The 18,742-nt window shown below is 55.6% G+C and overlaps 1 protein-coding gene across 1 annotated transcript in view; it reads right to left on the reverse strand.

The window, feature by feature from the left end:
• Positions 1 to 2,275: 2,275 nt before the first annotated feature.
• The window catches only part of TGM2 (transglutaminase 2), a 31,627-nt gene continuing 15,160 nt past the window's right edge, over positions 2,276 to 18,742 (reverse strand). The window contains exons 6-13 of the mRNA XM_079783922.1: positions 18,341 to 18,518; positions 14,725 to 14,860; positions 13,958 to 14,061; positions 12,298 to 12,540; positions 10,488 to 10,760; positions 5,967 to 6,127; positions 4,759 to 4,895; positions 2,276 to 4,043 (exon numbers count right to left, since the gene is read on the reverse strand). Coding sequence (XP_079640048.1) covers positions 3,893 to 4,043; positions 4,759 to 4,895; positions 5,967 to 6,127; positions 10,488 to 10,760; positions 12,298 to 12,540; positions 13,958 to 14,061; positions 14,725 to 14,860; positions 18,341 to 18,518 — 1,383 coding nt within the window. The 3' untranslated portion in view covers positions 2,276 to 3,892. The remainder of the gene's footprint in view (positions 4,044 to 4,758; positions 4,896 to 5,966; positions 6,128 to 10,487; positions 10,761 to 12,297; positions 12,541 to 13,957; positions 14,062 to 14,724; positions 14,861 to 18,340; positions 18,519 to 18,742) is intronic.

Here is an 18,742-nt window from a genome sequence, read left to right on the forward strand (position 1 = left end):
CGTGGCAGAGCCCGGCTTTGATCCTGCGTCTGTTTGACTCCAGAGCCCAGGCCCCTGGTGCCAGGGCTGTGAGCTGAGCTTGGAGGGGGCCCAGCAGCACGGAGCTGCCCTGTGGCAGTGCACGTACGGGCTGTACTGTGGGGCCCAGACTCGGCCCTCACATCCGGCTTGGCGAGCAGCGTCTCAGGTTCATTTCCTCTGTCTGTAAAGTGGGCCTGTGTGACCAGCAAGGCCTTTCTCCTGCTGGGTTCCCGGCTAGTGGGCTCCCCCGGGCTGGAGCAGGCTTAGGGGCTGCTCAGGAGAGGCCTCTGCATCCTTCCAGCATTGGCAGACCTGCCCTGTGGGGGGTGGGCAGTCAGGGCCGGGAGCCAGAGTCGGCAGTCCTGAGTCTACTTGGTGGCCCCCTTTCAGGGGTGTGTGCCCACCCTGCCCTCAGGGTGCTCCAGAACTTAGGGCGCGCACACACAGCTGTTCCTAACAGGCTGCGGAGTGTCGCAATGGGCTTTTACAACATGCTGAGGGGAGCCAGAGGTTGAAGCACTGGCTGCAGTCCAGGAAGGCTTCACAGAGGAGGAGGGTTTTGAAGGCTGAGTAAGAGTTCCAAGGTGGAGATCATGGGAAGGGTGCTCTTCTCAGAGGAAGCAGCTACTCAGCTCCATCCCCTCCTCCATCCCCAGTTGCCTGGCCATCTCTGTTTTCAGGGGGCTGGAGCCTGGAATTAATATTTTCCAGAGTCCCTGGCCAACCAGTTTCCGAAGAGGTTCTGCCAGTGGGGAGAAGGCAGGAGGACTTGGGCGGGCTTTGTAGGCCCAGCGGTTCTGTCGGTACCAGGGCTGCAGGGACATCCCCTCCGGCAGCGAGGCGGTGCGGACTGACGGGCTCCGGGGCTCCTGGCTGGCCGTCCGGGTGGCGCAGCTCCTTCCCGATTGCTGGGTGACACTCCTCTCTTTGCTCTCCCACCTTCCGGATGCCTCTGCCACCAATTTCCCTATGAACTCGCTCTCTGCCTGAAGTGGCTAGTGGTTTCTGTCTCCAGTAAGTTAGTAATTGGTAAAATGTTCAGCAGTGCAGGCCTGAACCAGGGTGCAGGGTTCAGGGAACAGAAGGATCCGGCACCTAGATAATGTGACTCGTTTACTTTGATTTATCGTTAGGAGCATGTCATGTCTTTCAACCTGGGTTCCCTGAGGACCAGAGACTGTCTTCTATCATCTATTCAATCAACAAACACTAGTGGGGAGGGAGGGAGGTGAATGACCAAGTCCCCACACTCCTGGAATCACAGTCTGGACATGGCACCGTCCACTGTGGTAGCCCGTAGCCACTGAGGCCATGGAGACCTCGAGTGCAGCCAGTCTGAACGGAGACAGCTGTCAGTGTGAACTCTACACCACATGTCAAAGACAGTGTGTGAAAATAAGACTGTAAAGTGTCTCACTAATAGTTTTTATATTGGTTACGTGAGGAAGCAACAATGTTTTGGACATATTAGATAAAGTGTATTTCACCTGTGTCTTTTTTTTTTAAAGTATATTTTTATTGATTTCAGAGAGGAAGGGAGAGGGAGAGTTAGAAACATCAATGATGAGAGAGAATGATGTGCCCCATACTGGGGATTGAGCCCACAACCCGGGCGCATGTGCCCTGACCGGGAATGAAACGATGACCTCCTGGTTCATAGGTCAATGCTTAACCATTGGGCCACGCCAGCAGGGCTCTTTACTCTTTTTAATGTGGCTTATGTTACATTTCTTTTGGACGGCACTGGTTTTAAGAGAGCTGAGTTCAAATACTTTGATTTACCAATTCAGCATTTATTAACGTGTATTTAAGAGATACTTGGCCTCTGCCCCTGAGAACGTCAGATAGAATGGCAAAGGGGACAGATATACCAACATGGAACTGAAATTCACTGGTAAATGTTTGAGTTGGTCCACGCTGCAGGGCTCTGGGGGCCTGAGAAGAAATCTGTGAAGGCTTCACAGAAGAGGCGTCTTTGCTGCTAAGCATTAGAGGATGAGTAGGAGTTCACCAGATGGGCAAGGAAGGGGAAGGACACGAGGGTCAGGCAACTAGACGTGCGGTGAAAGCTAAGGAGTTGGCTAGTACACAGGGTTGGGGAGATACGGGAAGTTCACTGTGGCCCAAACGTGTTTTGTTTGAGAAAGAGGCTGGAGTGCCTCGAATGCCAGTCAAGTTTGGACCTGGCTGGTCCCAGCGTGAATGAGCTCACCCACGCACCCTCCTCAAAAGCATGAAAAGAACCAGACAGACCTTATTTGAATGTGCAAAATAAACTCTTTTATTTCAGTGCTCGCTCCCTGTGGCTCAAAAGCATATCTACTGCCTGATTGGAACCCGAAAGCGTTTCTAAAACCTTAGAGAAACAGAGCAATATATAAAACAGATGTGTCGGCTCACTTTGTGATTCGTCCCCTGCGCGAAGCAGCAAGTTCTAAGTGCATCAGCGTGACGCTCCCCCAGGCCCTCCCCGGGCTTTGGGGAACCCTGTTTGGCTGGGACCCTACTCCAGACGGAGAATGCTCCCTTTTCCCCTCCTCCAGCCTTAGGGAGACCCAGTCACGTGGAGAGTGTGGGGGATTAAGCCAGAGATGACAGCTCATAGCTCTCTGAGCTGTGTTCCAGGGCCCCGGTCCTGCAAAGTGGGGGCGGTCGAGCTGCGGACCCACTTGGTTAGTGAGCAGCAGGGGCAGCTAAGGCGCTTGTGAAGTCTAGGCATTGTGGTGGTTAGGCTCATGGGTCGGACAGGGCCCTCTGGGGCTCTTTTCCCTTGGAACTGGGGTCTGATGGAAGGTGCCTGGGCACAGGTGTGGGGCCTGGATAGGCTGGGGCAGAGCCGTGGTCCTGGTCCTGGTTTCACTCTTAGAAACACCCGGGCATGTGGCCGAAGCTCTGCGGAGCCAGGGAGTAGGACTTGCCGGGTCATACACGGCGTCGGGAGAGCTGAGAGGGCCTCGGAGGTGAGGACACCGAGGCCCAGAGAGGAGAAGGCAGCGGCTGGCCGCACCTGGGGCTCCCACCTCTCCCAATGCTTTCCCACTTCCTCACCCCAACTGCGTCCTTTTGGATCAGGTCCCAGATGGCCTCCCTCACACCCTCAGGTCAGGGCTGGTGGCACGAACAGGGCGCTGGACTCGGAGTCAGAGGCCTGTGCTCCGTTCCCAGGCTTCACATTCCCCAGCCTTTGGAATACCCACCGGCCCGCCTGTGCCCGCGGGCCACCTCCCTCCTCCGGGACTCGGTCTCCTCCTTGAGAAATCAGCTCCCGCTCTGCCGTTTCCCGTGGTGACTAAATGGGCCGGCAGCCACGAGAGTACCAGCAAGTACAGGAGGCACCTGCACGTAGGTGCTTCACAATCGTGAGGAGGGGGGCGGCGGGGAGCTGTGGGCCAGAGCTTCTGGGATGTGGGAGGAGCTCAAGCCTGTCCTACACCTGGGACCCTCCCCATCCCCACCTGCGCTGGCTCTCCCAGGGGCCCCTGGGGCCTGGGCACAGTCTGGGGGAGGGGCACAGGACACGCTAGGATGCTGAGTTCCTTGATCCAGCCAACTCTGGAGCCTGTCTCACAGTCTCCTTTGTGCTCCAAGGGACGGTGGTAAAGAGCAGACAATGTGGGGGTGATCACTGCTTTCCAAACGGCATCTGGGCTGGAGGGGGAGGCGTGGGTCTCTTTTTCTCCATCCCAAGCCCAGTCAGCCCCACTGTGGAGGCACAGAACATCGCTCATGGGTGAGGGGTGGGAACAGGCTCAGGGGACAAGATGGGTCTGGGGCCCCAGGAGGGGCACATTTTCCTCATTAGCTTGGGAGAAAGACTGGGGATCAAGTTGGGGCTGTGGGCTGGCTGAGGTGGAGCTGGCACGGGAGCCCCTTAGGGGGGGCCAATGATGACGTTCCGGTAGCCCTTCACGGCCTTTAGCTTGTTGCTATCGAAGTTGACCACCAGCTTGTGGAGGCCCACTTGGACAGGCAGCAGGTCCACTCTGACCTTGACTTCCTGCCCCGCCTCCACGGGGTCCGGGCTGTGGAGAGAGAGGAGGAGGTGGAGGAGATGATAAACCCAATGCCCACGATGGGGTCAGGCCAGCATGACACGTGGATTCAGAGAACTTAGCACAGAGCCTCTGTACCCACGGCTGTCCAGCTTAATGCTGACAATAATGACAGTAATGGATCCGCTGCTCTCCGGGGGCCTGGGCAGCCTGCTTTGTATAGAGGGGCGTGTGTGTGTGTGTGTGTGTGTGTGTGTGTGTGTGTGTGTGCTCATGCACACATGGAAGTGGATGGTGTGCTTGCGGTAAGAGTGGGTGTGCTCAGGTGACCACATGTGTGAAAATGCATTGAGCTGTACATGGGTGATTTGGGTTCTTTACTGTATGTAAGTTATTTATTCCAATAATAAAGTGAAAAATAAGTGTATATGCTCATATGTGCATCTGTACATAGATGTGCATCTAGGACACACGTGTAGACATTCAGGGTGCAGATGCCTGTGTTTATGTGAGGGCCTGTGCGTTGGGGACAGGTGTTTAGTGACGGGATGTGTGAGACACGTGCATGGAACACAGGGGTGTGGGTGTTGAGAGGATGAGAGGGGGGGAACTCTGCCCCAAGGGTACTCAGGCAGGTGTGGGGTGGGTGTGTGGATGAGAGGAGGCGTTATGGACCGGAGCGTGGTGCCCCCATCAGCATCTGCCCGCTGCTCCCAGTCCCCAGGCTGGAGTGCGCGACACTTACATGTCCACGGTCTTCTGTGTCTCGGTCAGGCCAGCCCCCTCCACAGTGACGGTGCAGCCCTCCAGCGGCTCGTTGAGCGGGTTCTGCAGCGACACCTCGGCCACCAGCTTGCGGTTCTTCTTGGGCTCCCCCAGGATCTGGGGCAGGGCACGGGGCAGAGGTAAGGGGCAGCATCGAGGGAGGGGCCCAGGACCCCTCAAGGGCAGGCAGGGTCCCGGCTGGGCCATCTCTGCATTTGCCGCAATTTGGCCCAATGTTTGCTGAACATAGCCATGCCCATCCTGCCACTCTCACTCCTGACCTCTGTGCCTCAGTTTCCTCATCTGGAAAACACGGGGGTGATACCGGCCCAGCCTCCTTCCTGGAGCATCAGGGAGGCTCCACACAACCCAGAGGGGCTCACCGCCTCCCTTGTTCTAGGGCCTCGAGTGGGAAGATCACAGGCTTTGGAGCCAGCCAATCTCTGCCCCTTCCTCACTGTGTGACCCCGAAAGTCACTACCCTCTCTGAGCCTTGGTTTCTTCGCGGGAGAGAAATGCCTGGCTGCAGGGTTCTCATAAGGACTGCTGAGCGAATAACGTGCAAGCTCCTGGCAGAGTATCTGGCACACGGTGCTCACTCCCTCACCCTCTGCTCTTCACCATTTACTCGTAACTGCTGCATTTGGGGTCCTGAGTGGCTCCTTGAAGTGAATCACTACGATGACAATGATGATGGTGACAATAGTCAGTTTTTATTGAGCCCTTGCAATGCACTGGATATGGTTCTATGTGCTTCTTGTGGATGCAGATTTAATCCTTACAACGCCCACCTTACAGATGAATAAACTGAGGCATGGAGGGGCAGAGTAGCGTGCCCGGGGCCACCCAGCCACAAAGCCAGGCAGTCAGACTTCAGAGTCTATGCCCTTGACTCCTCCACCCTCCCTGTCCCACCAGGGTCCCAGGCTCTGGGGATCTAGCTTTAGGAGGTTAGCCTTTAAGGGTCCATGACTCTGAGATCCGTGAATGCCATGGCTCTACCACGCTGAGATTCTAGGATTCATCCCTAGAGGCTATATGAGTCCCAACTTCTTTGGGCCTCATGATGCTTTTCATGAGGATCCCTGAGGTGTCAACGAGCTTGAGGGAGCAGGGATGCAGGGGCACTAGGCCTGCCCTCCCCCAGCTCTGGGCTTGCCCTGGGCCCCTGCCCAGCCAGCCCCTTACCCGGATCTTGATTTCTGGATTCTCCAGATAGATGTCCCTCTCGGCCAGCAGGTAGATGTCGGTAGCTGGATCGATGAGGAGTCCCCGCACCTTGATGAGGTTCGACTCCGTCAGGTAGTCGCAGTACTTCTCATAGAGGATTGGAAGGGAGATGCTGTTCTCTGCAGGGGGAGGGGAGAGCACATGTAATGACCAGGACACAGCCCCACCTCTCCTCTTGCATTTCCACCGGCACAGAGAGGGCAAGGGATGTCCTCGAGCTCACACAGCTGGAGGATGGCTGGGCAGATCCCAGGCCTTCCCCCTGCCTGCCCTGGCTCCAGGGTGCCCAGGGAGGAGGTGGGCAGGGGGAGTAAAACAGCTGGTCGGGGAAGGCCTGGAGACTGACAGGCCTGGGTGCTGATCCTGCCTTCCCCGCTTTGCTCGCAGGGATGCTGGGCAAGTCACTCAGCCAGTCAGGACCTCGCCGTCCCCCATGAGGTCGGTAAGACTGTACCATTTTACAGACAAAGAAACACTTCTGCCAGTAGGTGCTCAGATCAGGAGACCGGGCCCTGGTTGGCCAGTGACGGCTGTGTGAGCCTGGGAAGATGACCTCCCTCTCTGTTTTCCCTGTTCTCCCTTGTTTCCCCAGACAATCAGCAGCGCTGAGACGAGAGGTCCTTTCAGAGCAAGAGCCGCACAGCAAGGCGGGAGTAAGAAAGAAGGAACCTCCCACTGCAGAGAAACCAAGTGTGACTGTCAGCCCATTACTCTGACAAGAACACCGAGGCCTGTAGGAGGCAGGAAAGAGCAGGGAAAAGAACCAGGACTGAGAATACGCAAGCCTGAGCCAGGCCCTGCTTGTCCCGTTGGTCACCGAGAGCCTTGGACAGATCCCTGTTTCTTGGGCCTCCCCTGCCACACAGGATCGCTGGAGGGAGGGTCCCTGGGCTCCGTCATCATCCCTGTGCCTCTCTCCATCGTCCCAGTGCCGTGACAGGAGATGCTGGAGCCTCTTTTTCTGCCATCTGCCCCCTTCCTCCCCCACCACAAGACCAGCATTTCCCAAACTCCAGTCATTCACGATTTTTCACACTTCTGAGAGTATCCTAATTCTTTGCTCATTATTTTTCTTTCAGTCCACTCATTTATATTTTCTAGCCTATTCTAACCAGGGAAAACTTTTCATCATCATTTGCAGCAAACCAATCTCATTTACCATAAATAGAAGGTAACTGGTAAAAATAAACACAAGCTAAGTCATGCTTATTCAATTCCGGTGAGATAGTCTTGTCTGCTAAGGGCTCTCAGTTTGAGACCTGAGCTTACTGTTCAAAAGGGAGATTAGCAAGGGCTGGGATGCTAAGACCCGTTAGCACCCACTGAGACGCTCCCCGTGAGGTCATCTGAAGGAGTGCGAAGACCTGAGAGAGTCCCTTTCTCACAGATGATCCACATCCCACCCTGTGGAAAATGCTGCCTTCGTGTGCCCAGCCCTCTAGCCATTCATTCCCAGGGTGGATCTGCCCCAACCTCTGGTCAGATGACATTAGGGGAAGAAAAACCCAATCTTCCGCCAAAAGGGACAAAAAGGAGAGAAAATTCCTGGTGGGGCAGAGTGGAAAGTCTGACCAACTCCACAGGAAAGAAAGGAAACACTGTGGTCCAGGAGCCCGGAGGCCATGGCCCAACTATTGACTTTTCCAGGAGGCTGAACCGGGTGGGGTTGGCCCTTTGAGAACTGCCTTCTGCCGGCAGGGACCACGGCCTTGGCCCCGGGCCAGGTGCTGGCCGAGAGAAGGAAACTTGTCCGGTGGTTTCCGTCATTCCTTAGGTGATTGGCCTGTTCTGGAGGGTGCTGCGGGCAGGCGTGATCACCAATGGGCTGCATTCCCAGTGACCACCCGGAGCGGGGAGGGAGGAGAGAGAGAGAGAGAAAGGGAGGGGTAGCCAGGGGAGGGAGAGACGCAGCAGGGCAAGGAGGCAGGGTGGGGGCGGCTGGATTCTGTTCTGCTGTCCTAGGCCCAGCTTCCTGTCCATTAGCACATGGAAATCCCCCAGATCTTATCATCCGAGAATAATGTGCAACTCAGCCAAAGCGTGGGGTTTTTCAAGAGTCACAGAACCTATCACAGGTTGAGCTTGGCACCGGAGGCCCCCTAGGGCCCCTGGACTAGCTCTGCCTTGCAGCCTGAGGATACCGTCCTCCGCCCTCTCCCTGCAGGCTGGGCCCTTGTGGGTCCAGGACCCCCTGTGTGAACACATCCCCAGGATGAGGAGAAACACTGACAGGCTTAGGCGGACGCCTCGGCGGAACAGGGCTCCGTGGGCCTGATGGCATCCGGGCGGCAAAGAGGCCCGGGAGGAAGTCATTATCCCTGGTCCAGGCTGAAGTTCACGTCTTGCCACACCTTCCGGGAAGGACACTTCCTCCCTTTGAAGTGGCTCTGAGCCCCAGAAGGGCATGGCATGTATGCATCCCAACAAATGGGCCGAAGGGCTCTACTAAGATGAATCAGGCTTTGTCCAAATGGGGAACCCGAGGCCTGGGATGGAGAAGAGAAACACCCCGGCACCCACAGCCCGTCAGCAGAATTGGGAGTTCTGACCACCCCACACACCTGACACTTAGGGCCTGGATGCTTAGGGCCAAGCTGGGTCCTTGCCATGCCGTCCAGGGCAGCAGGGCTCAGGCACCACTGCGCCCGGTACTGAGACCACTACCTGGCGCAGCAGGTGATCAGGCGAGGCCCGGGGGCTTCTCCCTCCCACGCCTGTTTGCACTTCTGCTCGGGGAGGAGTGAAGACCCCGCCACGCCCGGCACCACTTTACACTTTCCAGCCGGCTCCTGAGCACGCGTCCTCACGGGGGCCGGGTAGGCGGGCATGTCCCTGCCCCAATTAACGGATGAGTACGGGTTGCAGCTCAGGCGGCATGGCCACCTGCCCAAGGCCATACATTTAGGAGGTGGTCGTGGCCACATTCGAAGCCAGTCGGACTGGCCTCAAAAGGCATCTCTCACCAGTGTAAGTGCTGGGACCCCAGCCCTAGTGCCAGTGACTCTGTCCTGAGGGCTTGGCCCTGCTCAGGGACCCTGACCGAGCGTCTGCTCTGGACACGCGGCGCCAGGAGTGCTCATGTGGCTCCCAAGACAAAACCAGGAGGTGGCACTGTCAGTCCCATAGGCTACCCCCTGGCCTGAAACACAGACAGGACTCCTCAGGACCAGGGTGGCTGTGCCCCCCACGCCAGCCCCCGGGGCCCAGGGCCGAGGCAGAGGTAATGAAGGAGCGGAAACATGCAGGCTGGCAGGCAAGAGGAGAGGGCGGGCCGACCTGCACAAACACGGAGCACGCCAGCCCTGGGCCTCGCCGCAGCTCTGCGACCTAGCATAGTTCCCAGGTATGAAGTGCCCACGGTGTGCGCCTCCTCCTGGCCAGGCAGTCCCACACTATCAGCTCATGACTCTCCTGTCTCTGAGGGGGACACGGAGGTTCAGCCAGCACGACCCTCAGAGGACCGTCAGTGTCTCACTCCACTGCCCCCAGGTCCTCTCCCAGCTCCATGACCCCCTCTGCCCTTCTCATGCCTCTGGCTCCTCACGCAAACGGCAGGATTGGGCTGCTGGGCGGCGGGACGAGGGCTCTGGGCCGCCTTCCCAAGTGACCTCAGCAGCGGCCACAACCCCTCTCAGGGTCTCAGGCTTATTTGCCCATTTTCCAAAGTGAACTCCTATGCATCCCTCAAGACCCAGCCCCAGATGACCCCGTCTTAAGGAAGACAACCCGGCATGGTGACAAAGCTGGGCAACAAAAGGGGCCAAGGAGACGACCGTGCAGGCAGAGGCTCTGCCCAGGGCTGAGGGCTGGGTCATCTACTGACATTATTTTACCCCAAAACAGGGGAGACACGGAACTAAGGAGGGAAGGGAAGGGGGTCTGCCTTACAGGGCGGACGGGACAGGCGCTAGGGCTAAACATTTATGAGGAGACAACCAGGGCTAGGAGGACAACCTTCTCTCCGCAGCGGACTGGACAGTTTCTCCTGTCACCATGACAGCTACACTGTTCCATGTGGCAGTTTCTGGCCACACGCGGCTGTTTACAAAGGGAAACGGAAACTTGAGTTCTGCAGTTGCGCCAGCGGCGTTTCAAGTGCTCAGCAGCCACACGGCCCTAGCGTTCAGAACCTCTTCCCTCAGAGGCTGGGCACCTCCGAGGGGAGAGGCTCCTGGCTGCGGGAGTTGCTGGAGACAGAGGAAAGGAATTAGCTGGGAGAGAGCAGTCGAGAGTCTGGGAAAGCAGCCGGCATCCGGGAACATGAGACGGAACAAAGCAGTGTAGCGGCTGACAGCACAGGTTCGAGTCTCATTCCTGCCACATCCCAGCTGTGTGGTCCTGAGAAAGCCACTTAACCTTTCTGTGCTCAGTCTTCTCCCCGGGAAAATGGGGAGGTAAACTGCACACGTCCAGGGCTCAGGGCCCTTCCTAGCACGTCAGTCTGTGGTCCATGACTGGCCCAGGAACCAAGGGCCTTACCAGAATGGGGCTCCAGGGAAAGATCGAGCAGGTCCTTGGAGCTACACACCGGCCCCAGCGTCCCGTTGTAGCTGACAGTGCGAGCACAGAGCAGGAGGCGGCAGGCGTGGCTCTCCGCGGTGTCGTTGGTGATGTGGGCAAAGACGTCAAAGTCGCTGCCCATCTTCATGCTCCGGGCCACGCGGATCCGCATGGTCACCCCCGACTCCTCTTTAGCGGCCAGCTTGTTCAGGTTGTTGGCCTTCCTGAAGGCCTCCCTCTCCTCTGCGGACCCTGTGGGGACAGGCAAGAGATCTCCATGGCTGGAACCTAATTCAATAAGAAGGAGGCTGGGGCGGATCAAGCTGGCCTCTCAGAGTCCTGGTGACTCAGAGCCAGCCCCGAAGGAGCGTCATCTCTACATTTCTGTGCCAGGAGGAGGAAAGAATATTTTCTTCATTTTCCAAAGTGAACTCCTATGCATCCCTCAAGACCCTGCCCCAAATGACCCCTTTCCCCAGGATGAATCAATCACAGTGTCTTCTGGAGCTTCACAGCTGCGTATTGCCAGTTATGGTTTTTTAGCTCACCAAACTGTTTTCTGTCTACGTGGTTGCCCTTTGAGCTGCTTGAGGACTAAGACTGTGTTTACTTATCTTTATGTCACATAAATAGTGCTTGGCGCGTAGTAAGCATCAATACAATTTGAACTTTCTCGCCTGCAAGTGTTTGCACAGAATTGATCCCCTGCCTCCCCCCGCCTCCGTGGAGCTCTCCAACAGGAAAGGCTGCCCTCCTTATCCTCCCGTTACCTCTCTCCTATGCTCCTTTCATTCCCCGCCATGTGTTGTTGGGTACATCTCTGTTTCTCCTATCAAACCATCCTCTCTGGACCGTTCAGAGGCCCGGGAACATCTCTTCCTTCTGTTATTCTTTCCACCCAGAGCACGGCCACGGAACCGCCACCCCCCAGCCAGCCCTGGGAAGTCAGTGAGGGCCAGATGTGGGCCAGATGTGGGCCGGGGTCTGGTTTCCTCGTCATCCCTGTGAGCCCCGCTGTGCTGGGCAGATGCTTAGAAACATCAATCGCATTGGATTGGCTGTCAGATGCGCTCGAATCCAATTTCAAAAATAACCCACGTCCTTCCCTCCACCTCCTACTGATTTAACATTAGCAACAGAAAGAAGTCTCGTTTTTTTGTGCCTGATTGAACCCATCTTATCTTTAAATCTCTCTTGGTCCATTCCTCTTTCATCTAACCCCTCCCCATCCACCGTCCTGCGCACTTCCCCGGCTGTAAGAGAACTACGGCAAAAATAAACACGACCGAGTTCCAGAACCTTCCTCCAGAGCCCCCTGGATTTCCAAGCCTCTCTAGTACAAGTGCATTGCAATGAAAAAGTGGGGAATTGCCCATCTACAACTGCAGGTGCCACTGCTGGTGAGCGCTGTTAACACACAACACAGACATCATTCATTTTTGTTACGATGCATGCCTCTCCTATATAACAGACATCCCCTTCAGTTTTATTGAGTCAAGCCAACCCCCCAAAAAGTGAGGCTTAAAGACCAAATGGAATCCTTCTGTGGAATATAGAATTATTTTCCTAAACAAATTATCCTCTACCACCGTCTTCCAGTGTGTTTGATAAGTATAACCTGTTCCTAAGGAATTTTTTGGAATGGAGAGTAACCTACAGGCCATTGTATGCAGACTGCCAAATCTCACACACACACACACACACACACACACACACACACACACACACTCCGGGCTGGTAAAACCGGCAGCTTATCTGCAAGGCAGTGTCGAAGGCTCTGGGCACCCACCCTCTGGGTACTTGTAGGTGTGGGTGATGTCCTCCCGCTGGTCACGGCCCACACTCTTAGTGCTGATCTTCAGCCCCACAACCATGGAGTTGTTGATGGACTTGTGCATGGACCCATCCTCCTGCCGGATCCATTCCACCACATCGGCATTGACCTCGGCAAAGACAAAAGGGGCGTCGTACTTGGTGCTCAGGTCGCCTTCCTTGATGGCACGAACTGGAACTGGGCCACAGCAGTATGTGCCTGGTTGGGGGAAAGAGGAGGCAGAGATGCAGCCGGGGTTAGGGTAGGATGGCACCCTCCAAACCCTTCCACAAGTCAACCACACGTGGCAAAAAGTCTCGAGGCCATAAAGCCCTTGGACTCAGGGACTCCACGGCTAGGAAAGCATCATAGGTAAGAATTAGGGATAGAGACCCTGGAACCCAGCTTTTAGGATTCAAATCATAGCTCTTAGCAGCTGTGTGACGTTGCAGTAGTTACTTAACTTCTCTGAGCCTCGGTTTCCTGTTGGGGATGCTATTTAGACCTACCTAGTGAGGACTGGCATATACTAGGTGCCATGTAAGTGATAAATAAAATAGAAGACTATCCCAAAGCACCCCAAGGAGCCGAGGGAGCCAAGCAGCTGGCCGCATTAGAGAAGGCAGGGCCTCTGTCTGGTTTAACACCCGCGCCAACGTTTACCTCAGTGTGGTTTACAGCTGCCTCACACTGGCCACACATCTGAAAGCTGAGGACTGGAGGCCGGGTAACTATATTATGGTGCGTCCATTTGATGGAACACGGTAACATGAAATTCAAATTCAAATCACAGAACACTGCCTGGTAGAGAGATGCTAATGGCATTCGGAAAAGTGACAAATTAGCATAAAAGGCCGCGTACAGCCAGAGCTCTTAACCTGCAGTCCACGGACCCCCAAGGTGCAAGGAATAGAATTCAGGGGTCCGTGAACTTGGATGGGGGAAGGTGAGGTCCTCTCCTCACTGCACTGGGACAGCACTTCCTTCGACCGTGAAAGAGGCAAACCGTAATCTCAGGTGCACCTATGACTCATCACCCAGAAAACCAGATACTTTCATATCACTTCAGGGTTGTCACAGATATTTGGAGAGAACGTTTATCTCTGCTACCAAGTTACCTACTGTATTAATTCTACCACTAGATCGTGTTATATGAAATCTGTATGATTATATCACAAATTTGTTTTTAAAATTTTTTGGTAACTCTATTTCAATGTAATTGGTTTACTTTGTAAACCCTAGGTATTATGTTCTATAAATTGGCTTCACCAATTTTGCCTTGGTTCTCTCTTCCTCGCCTGCACACACATATGCAAACAAGCACCTAATTGGAGGTGACAGTGTGAGAATGTTAACGATGCTTTGTGAGGAGGGAGAGGACAAGTTGCTATCTGATATTTTCTTTATGCTTCTCCTTACTCTCTGTTGTCCACAGCGGGCAGGAAAGACGTTTCAAAGGACAAAGAAGCATATCACATGAGTGAGGTCCCCGCACCAGATGGGCCAGTCGGTGACCTTCGGGTCAGCCAGACCTGGGGTAGAATGCCAGCCCTGTGCTCTCCAGCGGAGGGACTCTGGGTGAGTGCTCTCTGAGCCTCAGTTTCCTCATCTAGGCAGTGGGGACACGCCTACCCACCTTCACTCTTCTCCTGGGGCGTGGGGTCGAGGGCCTGCCACCCCTCATAGCCCGGCTGCAGGTCCGGCCTGGTCATCCATGACTCCACCCAGCAGTGGAAGTTCCTGTTGGGAAACGAAGCGGAACGTTGGCCAGGACTCACACTCAGGCTTTCCTCACCTCCCCACAGTCCACACGCGCCTGGTCCTCCACTGAGCCAAGCATGGCCCCCTGACACTCCTCTTTGCTCTTCCCTCTGTGGGCCCTGGCCAGGTGCTTGCTCCTGCAGAGTGTCATTCTCAGCGCCTCTCCCACCGCCCTCCCCTTGCAGGGGCTCCTGATGTTCAGCTGAGGTTTCCCCCTCATTTCTCGGCTCTGTCTCTTCTTTTCCAGCCTCTGGAAACAGGCTGTGCCTTGGTTCGGGCCTCATCCCCAGCCGCCCGGACCACACTCCACCGCCAGTCTCTCCCTCCAGACCTGCTCCCAGTTGGAAGCCTTGGGTGGGGTGACAGCCGCTGCCTCTGGAAGCCCAGGCCCCTACCCTGGCCTCCAGAATCCCGACAACTACTCCCTGAGGCCATCCACGCATTGCGCGGACTTTTCTCCTCTTGGCCTTTGCTCATGCTGTTCCCCCTGCCTGGACAGCCCTCCCCTCACCCCGTTTCCCCTTGTGCAAACTCTGTTCAGATTTGAAACCCAATTCAAATGTGACCTCCTCTGAGAAGCCTTCCCAGATTTCCCCTCCTGGAGACCACAGGGCCCTACCCCCAACCTGGGCCCCACCTCACCAGATCATCTCGCTCTTGTTACCCTCGTACTCCCCAAACTCGTTGCGGAAGTACTCGATGAGCAGGTTGCTGTTCGAGTCATGGGCCGAGTTGTAGTTGGTCACCACTCGGGTGGGGATGCCCAGGCACCGCAGCACTGGTGGGGGGAGGGGGACACGACAGAGAGAGGGGTTAGGGGTCGGGCTGAGGATCTGAAGACATGCCCATCTGTAACCCCAGTGAAAACTGCACCCACTGTCCAAGTGGTGAGGGTGGATCCTCCCCTTACCCAGACAATGGCGCCCACCTTGCTAGTAGCCCCATGTCCACTCCGTACCCCCAGCGAATAGGAGAAACGTCTAAAATGCAAATCTGACATCAACATGCCTCTGCTAAACCTGCAATGGCTCCCCGTGGCCCTTGAGGTCAAGGCCAGACCTCCGGCTGTGGCCCCCTGGCCTTACAGGGTCCGGCCCCTGACTGCCTCCTGCACACTTTGCTCCAGCCACATTGGCGTCCTCACTGCTCCTCCAGCGTCCACACTCCCACCAGCCACAGGGCATTGGCATGTGCTGTTCTGTCCTCCAGGAAAGCCACGTGGCTGGGTTTAAATTGCCCCATTGTTTGCATTCATACCAAGACTAGGGATTCATCATCATTCTCCATGGGCGGGCACGTGAGGGGGTCTTTAGTTAGTCCTCCGAGGCAGGGAGGGATCTGTCTTATTTCGTATCCCAGCATAGGCCTGGCACAGACTATCTTGTCCAATGCGATGAAGGTGTGGGTGAGGTAGAGAGAGGAGGAGGGAGGGAGGGAGGAAGGGAGGAATGAAGGAAGGATAGAGATTCAGAGTGGGGGGGGCAAGCAGTGAAACGGGCAGAAGAGGAAACACAGGTCAGGAGACCTTCCATCCAAGCCCTCGCTGCTTCCTGCTGTGTGACCCGGGGCCAGTCCCTCCACCTCTCGGGGCCTTGTTTCCTCTCCTATAAAATAAGGTCAGGGTGCAGGTGCAGTGTCGTCAGACGTGCTGGGACACAGTCATGGATGAGGAGGGTCCTGCATTTACTCCAAAGCACATGGAGAGGAGGGAACCCCAGGCATGAATCTTGCCCGAATGGCGGTGCTGGGTGCTCCTGACAGATGGAATTATGGGGCTTTTACTTCCCCATCTTTCAGGTGCTTTTTAATGTATATTGTAAAAGTAACACATTCTCAGGGTAGGAAAGAGAAAGTAAATAGCTAAAAAAAGAAGTGAAGCAAAACAGCCCTACCAACACGACCTGCAGGACTTTCGTTTCGCTTTTAGTTTTGACTGAGGTTGAGTTGCTAAATCAGGGGGATGGGGGCAGGGAGGTGAACTTTGCCTGCCATCCACTAGGGCCCAGGGTTCAGGCCAGATGTGTGGGTGTTGGGAGGCACGGGAAAGGAGCAGCTTTGAATCTCCACCTCTTGCCTGGTTCCTGTGCCCTGAGGCCTGGGCAGAGGCCAGACTCGCCGCTGCCTCAGCGAAGGCTGGTGGCCCAAACCTAGGCCTTGCCCCGCCATGCCACCAGGATCCTGTCCCCACTGCCCAAGGAGCAAGGTACCATGCCTGTCCCCAGGGGTGGTGTCTGGGAAGCCTCCATCACAGTCGAAGGCCGGGAGGCTTCCTCCAAGTCAAGCACACGTGGTTCCAAGCCCAGCTGTGCCACTCACCCACCAGCTGTGTGATCTCGGATAAGACACTTCCCCTCTCTGAGCCTTCATTTCCTCCTCTGAGAGGAGCTACTAATAGCTGCTAGTCTGGATGTTGTGATGACTCAGAGAGGTGCTGGGTGTGGGCAGTCCAGTCTGCCAGTGCCCAGGGTGGACCAGCAGAGTGTGTCACAGTGCCCATCACTGCAAATGTCTGTCTGTCCAGAAAATGCCCCCTGACCCAGATGAGGAATCACAGCTTCCCCTGACAACCCCCAACGCAAACCTAACCTGAGCCGGAGACGGTGCTAAGGATCCTACAAGCTTCCTGTGAATTGGGTTGGTCACCACTGTCTCCATTCTACAGGTGAGGAAACTGAGGCTTGGAGACACCAGTTCTCTTGCCCAAGTCCACCCAGTGGCTGGAGGTGCAGCTGGGATAAAACTAGGCAGTAAGACTCCAGCGCCCATGGACCAACCCACCATTTGGCTTCCTGAAGAAATGCCGGGGACCAAGGGAATCAGACAGCCCCTGGTTTGCCTAAGTTTTCCTGGTTCCATTACACGCCATGCCTGGGAGGAGGCTACAAGGACCCTGACTCAGCCTTGGCCACGGGGAGAGGACAGACAAGGGCAAGATCTGCAGCTAAACCTGCAGGTGGTCACAGTCCCGGGGGAAGAAGGCATCCGCAGGGGAGCGCGGGGACTCAGACCACCGACGATGGGGCTTCTCCACGAAACCCATGGGGTTCTCTGAGCAGGTGTGCTGTAGGCCTCTCAGAGGAAAGAGGGAAGGAGAGGGAGGGTCCACGAGAAAGAGGAGTTCAGAGGTCACGGGGGCAGACAGTCGTGGAGGAGTGGAGATGGGGAAGGAAAAGCAGAGGCAGCCTCGCTGGGAACTGGGGTCAGGCTGTCCCCGTCCAGCCTGCTGGAGCGGAGGAAAGTGCGGGGGCTGCTGGGACCCCCTTCTGGGCCTGCGTACTGGTCTTAGAGTCAGAGAAGCTAGGAACCCAAGATCAGCCTCTTAGATTGCCTGATGATGATGATGATGATGATGATGATGATAATAATAGTAATAATAATAGTGGTAGTAATGGCAGCAGCACTATGTACGTATTTGCTGTTATGCATATGAAATAATTTGAACATTTCACATATGCTAACTCAATCTTTACAGCACCCCAGAATAAAGGCACTATTATTACGCCCATTTGAGTTAAGTGATTTACTCTTAAGGACACACATGGTAAGAAGCCCAGCTGGGGTTTGAATTCCACCCTTGACTCCATGTCCCCAACTGGTTGATGCTAACCCATTCTCAAAGCACCATCATCAGCTCTGGAACAATCTTCAACCTTTCTCTGGGCTCAACTTTTCCAAGATTTTTTTTAGCGATCCTCCCCCCCCCCCCCGCTTTTTTTTTTTGTTTTTAAATTGCTTTCTCTTTTCCTCCTCTGCATTTTAGAAAGTGCTCTCTCTTTCTTGACATTGATGATAATATTATCAACTTATTCATGGTCATACCTAAGAAGACCTACACGGGGCCAAGTTCCGTGCCGATCAGTTTTATGGCAGACCCACCCTGGGAGATAGATCCTGTTGTTGTCCCCATTTTACAGATGAGGAAACTGAGGATCAGAAAGAAGTCATTTGCTCGAGGTCACAGAGCAAGTGAATGGAAAAGTGGGGATTTTTAACTCAGGTGTGCCTGGCTCCAAAGTCTGTATTCTCAACTGTGAGCCCATGCTGCCCCCCAAATAACATCCCTCATTGTGGGGAAAAGGAACAGAGAGGGGCAGCCACTGGCTCCAGGCCACACAGTTCATTGATGGCATTGGTGGCAGAGATAGGACGAGACCTTGGGCCTCTTGATTCCCACTCCAGGGCTCTCTGCACCCACTTCCAGGGCTCATGGAGCCGAGAAAAGGTTCCAGGCCCTTCCACACCCCAGTGTGCAGCTCACCCGTGCAGGCCACAGCAGCGAAGACCCAGCACTGGCCGTACTTGACCTTCTGGAAGCCGTAGTTCTTCCAGCGCCGCAGGATGTCCACACTGCCGATCCAGAACATGGGGCTGACGCCGTCCGCGTAGTTGTTGTCCCAGCGTCCCAGCAACACACCCTGGTCGTCATTGCAGTTGACCTGCAACCAGCAGGGCATCGGGGGGATCAGTCTGGGAGAGGGCGGTGGCTGTGCCAGGTAGAGCACAAGTCCAGCACATAGTAAAAGGCAGGGAAGGGAGTCTTAGGGTGAGGGAACAGCAGGTGCGAAGGTGTGACAGGCTGTGTGGTACATCAGAGATGGTTGGGGCTGGCAGCCAGGGTGCGGGAAAGAGGAAGGGAAGGCAGGAGGTGGAGAGGGGTCAA

The sequence above is a fragment of the Cnephaeus nilssonii genome, assembly GCF_951640355.1.
Source record: "Cnephaeus nilssonii genome assembly, chromosome: 11".
Taxonomy (NCBI): domain Eukaryota; kingdom Metazoa; phylum Chordata; class Mammalia; order Chiroptera; family Vespertilionidae; genus Cnephaeus; species Cnephaeus nilssonii.